Source organism: Arachis ipaensis, chromosome B2, assembly GCF_059453495.1.
Source record: "Arachis ipaensis isolate K30076 ecotype BB chromosome B2, ASM5945349v1, whole genome shotgun sequence".
Classification (NCBI taxonomy): domain Eukaryota; kingdom Viridiplantae; phylum Streptophyta; class Magnoliopsida; order Fabales; family Fabaceae; genus Arachis; species Arachis ipaensis.
The window spans coordinates 5727148-5736240 of NC_142437.1; the positions used below are offsets into that span (position 1 = coordinate 5727148).

A 9093-nucleotide genomic window follows, 5' to 3' on the forward strand; every position below is an offset into this window, starting at 1 on the left:
TGGCTACATTGGTGGTATTCCGGTTCGAACCCCCTGAGCTGGATACCACATCAATCAGCTTTGCCAGCAATTCTGGTGTCCTCACCTCCGGAAACTGCCTCCGACAAAGAAACATGACTTGCAGGTCCTCATCACTACCAATCGTGAGACAATCATACTTCACCGTATCGTGCAGGATCGTGACTGGAATGCGATAGAAAAACTTCTTAACCCGCTTCGCACCTTCCAGGCCAAGTTTCATCAGCACAGATCTAACAAGGTCATCATAGCTTGTCGTTGGATTCACGACAATACAGAGAGGATCCTTATCTGTGAACTTCACTCCGGAACGAGTTTTCCTCTTAATGGATCCTCTGTGGTGAACCAGAACAACAAAACTCTCCTCACTAGCCATCTTACTCCATCTAATGAGACCAACTCACGCTTAGAACGGTTATATAGAGGTCTCTCTCCCACTAATTCGAACCGGTCCGGTTCGAATTATGGTTTGTGTAATTCGAACCAGCCCGGTTCGAATTACTGAGGCCGGACTCTCTCTATAATTCGAACCTCCCTGGTTCGAACTATGTGCACCCAAGGTTCGAACCTACCTGGTTCGATTTATGAAGAAAATTCAGGTAGTAGTTCGAACCACATTGGTTCGAATTACATTCAAAGTTCCTCTCAAGCTAATTCGAACCACCCTGGTTCGATTTACTAACGTTTGTAGTTCGAACCACCCTGGTTCGAATTACATAAAGATAGCGTTTGGCTTATTGCTGAAACGATTTTCAATTTGGCGTATTTACGTTACACACTTTTTGCCTTGGCTTATTAGGGTTTTTTACCCTAAAAAATACATATTATATCTAAATTACTTTTACGTAATGAAAATTATTATAAAAAATAATTAAAAATTCATCTGAAATTCGACTTTCCGTATTAATAAAATTTCTATTGTACCACGAACATTATCAAGATCGATGACGAAGGTCTAGCAGACAGGAAAATTTTATTTAATGTTCTTGGTCCGCACATGAGTCAAATGAAGAAATTGTGTCGGTAAATTCAGCCAATAACACTAAAATTGATGATATATGCATATCAAGAAATTAAATAAGCAAGATCTTCAAAGTTAAAATTTTTCTCCCACCTGAGAAAAAGGTTGTTGAACTTTTACCATCAATGTGATTGATACACTAGAGGAGAAATGTAAAATTGTGGTACAATAGAAAAGGATTTCTTCTAATATAATTTTTTAATTTTTAAAAATAGAAATCATGGACAACGATTTTCTTATATAGTTTTTATATTTTTTAAAATAGAAACTTCTAACAACGATTTTTCTTTTATGAAATCATTGGTCGAGATTTGTGCTTTACAGAAATTGGTAGTGGTAATAAAAAATACGAGAAAAATCTAAAATAGCCCCTGACAATTACCTTGAAAAATAACGAGGTTTTTGACAAAAAAAAAATCTAACCCGACTCATGACAATTATCTCGAAAGGACAACGAGACCTCTGTGCTAAAAAAAGTCAATATTATTTTTTTGGCACAGGGACTAATCTGTCTCAAAAAAAAAAAGATCAGGGTCGGATTTGGTGTTTTTTTTTCTTGAAAGCTTCGTTGTCCTTTTGAAATAATTATCAGGGGCCGGATCGAATATTTACTCTAAAAATACTAAAATAGAAATTTTAAGAAAGCTTCCACTAAAATTTACATATAATTTATATTTGGAGAGCACTGCCTCCTTTTCCCTTTATGAGGCTCCGCCGCTGGTAATTTATATATAAAAACATTATATATGGTTAATAAAAAATGTTATTATGAAGATATGCTTATAATTCTGTGTAATATGCTCTAATTGGTCAAAGTGTAACTTTAGTCACCAACATTAATTGATTAATAGTTATTTGTGACAATTGTATAACACTTAATGGTTTTGGAAGCTCACTTTCTGTTGCAATGGAGGCCTAGGGCCTAGGCTAGTAAATTTCAGTCACTATAGAAAATGGGAAAGCAGTCATATAAGTCTCTTTGGGTAGCTCACTTTATTTTATTTTATTGCAAATTGATTTCTTGCAAACGGGAGTTGACACATGCTACAATTTTTTAATTTCATCGTCTTATGTTTTTGTATAAACAAAATTTGCTCAATTGTTATCACAGTTTTTTTATTTAAAAACAATATATAAATTTTATATGAAGAGGGCCTTTATATTGTTCACATTTTTTTTCCTTTTTTCTGAATTGGAGTTTGCAACTTTTCATGCTCTCTTTCTAGCCTTCATTATTCCACGCAAAAAGCAAAATAAAACAAAACCCTCCACTTTTAAGCCCAATTATTTTATTACTAGTTTCCCAAACAATATAGTCCTTGATTTTTTGTATGTACACAAAACACAATATTATATATTCACAACAAAATAGTTACTAAATCAATCACTTTATATAATAATATTAAAATATAAAATTTATTTTAAAAATAAATTAAATAATACATATTTATACACGTATATAATGACTAATTTAATAATTAATTTTCAGATATTTGAATCTGAATCTTTAATTAGTGTATAAATTCAAGAACATAAACATTAGTGTATATAGAGTACCATTAACACGTATCATTGTAAGAATAAGGCATTGAATTGTCACATGTCACATTGTAATAAACTGGATTCCTAAGATCCGTGGAGACATAAATTTGCAAATGAGAATTAAAAGGATTTGACATATACATGTCCCCAAAAAACAAAGGAAAAAAGATTTGACATATAATTGAATCTACTTTCCCTATACATTTATACACAACATTATTTACCCTGGAAGAAAATTTGAGAAAAAAAAGTTCCATCTATAATTTTCTTTTTTCATGCCTCATCATGAAAATTGAAAACTATATTAAGAAATACTAGGGATTATCAGAATTTACTTTTTTTAGTCATCAACTTAGCCATCCGCTCAATTCTTTTAGTTTAGTTCCTTTAGTCTAATAATTCAACAACATACTTTATTCCATATTTTTAAACTTTGATAGCTAACTGATGGTCAAAAATAATAAATTCTGATATCCCTCTATCATTCCTCAACTATTTGTATATCATATATGTCAAAGCTAAAAAGGACTAACGGTGGTGTCTAGGGTTTGAACTACGAGGAGTGACACCATGCAAAAATTTTGTATATCCAAGTAAATTAAGCTTTCCATCACTATTTCGTATCCAATCTCTCAGAACTGAATAAGCTGAAGGACCTAGATTCAATTCCTGTGGCAAAAAAAATTTATATATATATTTAGAAAAATATAATTTTACCCAATTTCTAATTAAATTCTTATAATTTAAATTTTATAATCATGTATTTGTATTGTTAAAAAAGTTAAAAAATTAATTTGGTCCTTACAATTTAAACACTTCTAGTTTGTCCTTAAACTATACAAATCACCCTTTTCAATCTTAGTTAAAATATTGTGACAAGAAAGAGGGAATTTATGCTTGATCAGTGATCACAAAATTAAACTAGAGAGACTTGATTAGAAATGTTCAAATTTCAAGGACCTGATTGAAAATTTTCAAAAGATACAAAAATCTTAGTTAAAACTATTTTGACTTCCATCAAAGTTTTTTTTTTTTTTTTGTTTCTTACAGTATCTCCCAACCCGATAAACCGAGGACTAATCCATTATTTAACAAGGTTGGAAAAACGTTAGAAGATTAGTATAAGAAAAGAATGAAATAGCACTTACTCTTGCTAATTCTTCAACTGAAATTACACGGTTACCCTCTCTCTCAAAGTGCTCAAAAGCATTGGAAGCAATATCTTCCCACTTTTCAAGTGATTCCAATTGATAAATGCTAACTGCAGCTGCACAGAATTCTTCAAAGTCCATCTTTCTGTATGCAAGTGGTTCCATCTATATATGAAATTGTTCAACCAAAGTTGTGTAAGATTCTTGGTATCAAACTGTTAATCCAAAATCATAACCACCCAAGGAACATTTCCTCCACAATAATGTTGAAAAAAGAAAGAAAAGGGAGCTTGAAGATTATTTTTTGTCAATACAATGAATGCCTCACCGCGTGTATAATATCAAGAACCTTTGACTCCCTCATGGCATCGGTTGCATGGCGTATAAGGGCCTGCAAAGTTTGCTATGAAACTGAATCATAGAGACTAAAAAGTAGCTAAGCATTGACATACACATACAAGCAGAAGAAGATAAACTTGAGAATTTAAGGAGTGAAACAGTAGAGATAACCATTTTGAAATTGTCGAGTAATACGTGGCCGTCTCGATTTGGTTCCAACAATTTGAACTGCGCTCTAAGATAGGGAAATTCGTCTTCTGTCAAAGCCTTTGAAAGAGCCTAAACGAACAAAGCCGTAAACATGAGTTAGAATACAGCACAAAGGTAAAAGAAAATCGAAATCTACAATCATCTAAATTTTTTTTAGAATCAATTAAATTCGGTATTTAAGCTATCTAAATTACATCTTTAGGTGCAGTCCTTCCCCAGATCCTGGGTAACACGGTATAAGCATATTCAAGGAAATGAAGTAATACCTTTAATGCTGCACGTCTGAATGGTGTTGCGTGTATATAGGACTTCACTAGTTTATAAACTAATATATCGAGAGGGATGGCGCGGTTTTCATCCCTCAACCAAGGGTGAGCTGCATTTATGGAATTACACATTAATCAGTTCACAAATTCAACTTTTTACAGTATTATTTAAATGCTTGCATGTAAAAAAAGAACTATTATGACAACTTACTTAGAGCTTGGACGGCTGTCATTCTTTTCCTATAGTCCTTGTTTAGGAGCCTCTTTACAAAGTCCTTGGCCTCCGCAGACACAGAAGGCCAAGGTAAATCTTCAAAGTTAGGATCAGCTCTGAGCACTGAACGGAAAATTCCAGATTCTGTTCGTGCCCAGAATGGTCGACTTCCACATAACAAGATATATGTAATCACACCGATACTCCATATATCTGCTTCCACACTATATGACCTGTGAAGTACCTCTGGTGCAACATAATATGCACTCCCAACAATGTCATTTAGTCGTTCGTCTGTAATCAATACACATTAATGGAAAATTAAGAAGGATCAGTTTTGAATCTACAAACATCCAACTAAGCATAGGAAAGTTAACAATATTCGGTAGTAATTTCATGAAAAGGCACTATCTAGTGTTGTATATCATTAATAACTTCCTCTACTTTTATGGTATCTGTTCATTTATATAGTGAGATATTTATAATCAGAGTTAATGACACTTAAAAATTTAAAAATGACGATATACAGAATCCTATTTTAATTAAGGTGCTGCAAAAATTTTTGAATAACATAACATGACCAAAACCACCAATAGCTGTTGACAAGATTGTGACTTTAATTTTCAAAGCCCATGTGCAGCAAACCTATATTATTGGAGTATAGTTAATCGGATTTATTGCACTTTATTTGTGACACGGTTTCTATCACACTTGGATATTGTAATCCAAGCATGGGTGACTTTGGTTATTAGTCTTTGACAAATTTTTAAATGCATTTAATGCACATCACAACAGGAACATCATGCAAATGTAATCAGCATCAATGAAATAGTGCATTTAGTAGCAAGTTGCCTATCTAACATAATAATGGAATAAGAGATTGCTTTGCAAGTAAAAGGAAGAAAAAGAATTGAGAATCACTATAATTGTTACCTGTCCGGATGAAATCCGATAAACCGAAATCAATAAGCTTCATATCAGCATCTTCACTTTTTGAAGTAAAGAGGAAATTCTGTAACATCAATCCCATAGAAACAATCAACAACCATATTTCACATTCTTATTTTAACAACATGAAAATAAGAGAACTTGATGGGATTAAGATTTGAAGCACGAACCTCCGGTTTTAGGTCACGGTGCACGACGCCCTGAAGATGACAAAAAGCAACTACGCTTAGAATCTGCAAAACTATAGCTTTGGCATCCTCTTCCGGATACTTCCCTCCCCTAATTGAAATTTACATCATTCAATAAAATCGAAAGAGATTATATCATCTTGAAAGTTGCAACAAACATAACTAATAGAAATCTAACCTTGACAAAATCCTGTCAAGAAGCTCCCCGCCTTCACACAATCTAAGAGCAAAAGAAAAAAAAAAACTTAGAAAGGCCATTTATTACAATGCTACAACTAGAAGACGCATAATTGCATATTCGAAGAATTTAACTATAACTTGACCATTATCACGTTGTTGATCTCATTAGAACCTTATAAAATGGTGAAAAGGCCTAGAAGCAAAGCATTCACTTCTCTATTTCTAACTTGAAACACCGAATACTTACTAGAGATAATAATTAAAATTAGATAAACAACATACTCCATTACTATGTACACATTGTTGGCATCCTCAAAAGCATCATGAAATTTGATGAGATGCTTATGGCCAGATAGAGCTTTTAAGATCTTCACCTCTCTCCGAACATCTTCTATTGCTATCGCCGTCGTCATCTGCCAGAGAGAGCTTATTAAGACTACAGGAGTTGCCAACTATGCATTTTGCAAACGAAGGGAAAAAATATGGATAATGTAACATGGTAACCCCCAATAATAATTCCACTCGGGCATGTGAAGGCCTAGAAGATATAATAATGAAAAAGTGAAAAACCGAAATACTCTTACCACAGGACAGGGAGTTTAAAAACTTGAAGAAACTTCTTCAAGTGAAGAGAAAACAGCACATCATTCTAGGATCATATTTGCTCAGTTCATACCATGACAAATCGACATACCTCAAAATTCATCCATGGAGTTTAATTTTCAAGTACAGAACAAATTTCAGAACTTCAGACAACTTCATAATCATTTCGCAGTTCAGACGAACGAACAACGAATAACTATGATAGAAATGAGAATGGATGAACAATACACAACTGTAATAGCCGAACAATCTCAAGGATGGCCGGCAATGAATCTAGTAAAGACCGAATTAAGGGCCAGCAAATATAAACCAAAATTGTCAACTACAAATGCCATCATATTCTTCATAAGAAGCCAGAGCAATCAGAGTGCCAACTAGCTGAAACAATGTGGTGCCTCATTCCAACAATTCTTAGCATTTTTAACATCTTCCATACAAATTAGCACCAGCCAACACAGAAACATTGATTGATTAATAATTCAAACATATAATCTAATCTATGCTAACACAACTAAATATAAACATTTAGATTCAAATTAAAATCGTACCATGTAATTGCAATTGCAATTGTACCTTAGACTTGGAAATGATTTTAACTGCTACAGCTTGGTCCTTGAATTCACCTTTCTTACACCTTGCATAACAAGTATGACCAAAATGCCCTTTCCCAATTTCCTTCCCAATCTCATACTTTGCACCAAAATTCTTTCCATATCCAAACCTCTTATCCAGCTCCTCCTCCTCTTCCTCCGCCGTCGCCGCTGCCACTCCCTCCTCCGGTATAGTCCCCTCCTTCGCCCTCGCCGCCACCGCGCCTCGCCCCAGTCGCTTCGCCAACGACGCACGAATATGCTTTGCCGGAGACGGAGGTGGAAAAGGCCGCCGGAAAATCCTCCTCGGAGTCGCTGTCCTAGCCGGAGACGGTGTCACGCCACCTCCGTGAGGGTAAGGGCTCCGCCACGGCGACAATAAAGCTCTCGCCGGAGTGTTCTTCACCGAGGGCGTGACTGACGGCGGAGGAAGGTCGTCGGAGCTGGGAATCGCGGCGGCGTCAGTTTCCGGCGAGGGATTAGTCTTGCCGTAGCACTGCCCCATGATTGGTGAAAAGTTTGCGTAATTTTGAAGTTTTTTACACCGGTGGTGTATGTGATCAGAGTAAAGGAGTCAAAGTCAGCACATCGGAGGGTTGAAGAGCGTTCTCGGTGGATCAGAAAGATCTGAACGGCGGATCTGGTCGGAGGAAAGAATGAAAGCGCGGGAATTAGTTTTTGGCAGGTGAGGTAGAGAGAGAAAGTAAAGAATGTTAGTTTTTTTTTTTTAAGAGAGAGAGTCGAGTGGCGACAGAGACAGAGGCCGAAGAAAAGAGAAGAGACCAAGGAAGGTCTGTTGTTGAGTGTGTTTGAGGCTTTTGAGCAGAGTGAGTTGTGAGTGTGACATAATACTATTTTTTTTTTTTAAGGGTGGTTGTAGACTAAATTGTTTAGAGACAATAGTTCTTATCATTTTAGTTTTTTACATTCAAAATTTATTATATTAATTTTTAAGATTTAGTTCTCAATATCATATTGGTTATGCTAAGTTGGCAAGATAGAATATCAAACATACTCTGACTTGACATGCTGACATAAAATTAAATATCATTTTATTTTAGTGTTTAAATAAGACAAAAATAAAAAAATAAAAAAAATTTATATAATATATAAATTATTTTTTTATTTTTTAAAATGATTTTGTTTTTATTTTATTTAAGTGTCAAATGAAACAAAAATGTTTAATAATGTCTTTAGTATCATAAGTTAAAGATAGGTCAAAATTTTATTTACTAACTCAATATTAAAAATGATCTAGTGAGTAATATAGTGTTTGGAGAGTTAAATCTCAATTTGACCCCTGAAATTTAACCTGATACTCAGAATAATTCCCACAATTTTGTTGGTCCTAATTAGAATCTCTAAATTTACAATTGTGACTCGAACTTGCTCCTGCGATCATCTCCATCACCGGAATGTTGATCTAGCGCAATTGCATGACATGGTGGACACTACTTAAACGACGGCGCATTGGTTTTGTGTGCAAACCCTTTGGAAACCAACCACGTAGTGTAAGGATTTTTTTTATGTTTGACAACTTATGATCGTCGTAGTGGAAATAAAGAGGTTTTAACCCACAAAAAACTGGAAAAATGATCATCTCCAGTTTTTTTAACAATTGATAGAATATAGTGTGATCTATCACATTTGATTCTACGAGTGGAACCAAAAATAAATAAGAGAAAACAATAAATGATTAGATTGAATACTGGATATCATCCAATTTTTTTCTCACCGAAAAGGATCCACTTCCCAAAAACTGAAACGACATAGTTTCCAAAGGGTTTGGACGCGAAACCAGTTTGGACGCGAAACCAATGCGC

The 9093-nt window shown here is 34.5% G+C and overlaps 1 protein-coding gene across 1 annotated transcript; it reads right to left on the bottom strand.

Annotated features, from left to right (window-relative positions):
* Positions 1-2588: 2588 nt before the first annotated feature.
* On the bottom strand, positions 2589-8106 carry LOC107624055 (CDPK-related kinase 3). The gene is made up of 11 exons (XM_016326499.3): positions 7254-8106; positions 6360-6490; positions 6076-6117; positions 5880-5988; positions 5695-5773; positions 4759-5055; positions 4548-4657; positions 4243-4350; positions 4061-4123; positions 3730-3897; positions 2589-3250 (listed from the first exon to the last, which is right to left on the bottom strand). The coding sequence occupies exons 1-11, from the start codon at positions 7773-7775 to the stop codon at positions 3110-3112; spliced, it is 1770 nt and encodes a 589-aa protein (XP_016181985.1). The 5' UTR covers positions 7776-8106; the 3' UTR covers positions 2589-3109.
* Positions 8107-9093: the final 987 nt, after the last annotated feature.

Excerpts from the sequence above, each read along its gene's own strand:
- LOC107624055 (XM_016326499.3), bottom strand. The coding sequence starts at position 7,775 with ATGGGGCAGTGCTACGGCAAGACTAATCCCTCGCCGGAAACTGACGCC. Across the intron at positions 6,491-7,253 it reads AAATCATTTCCAAGTCTAAG|ATGACGACGGCGATAGCAAT; the intron begins GTACAATTGCAA and ends TCTCTCTGGCAG. Across the intron at positions 5,774-5,879 it reads ACCGTGACCTAAAACCGGAG|AATTTCCTCTTTACTTCAAA; the intron begins GTTCGTGCTTCA and ends TTGATGTTACAG.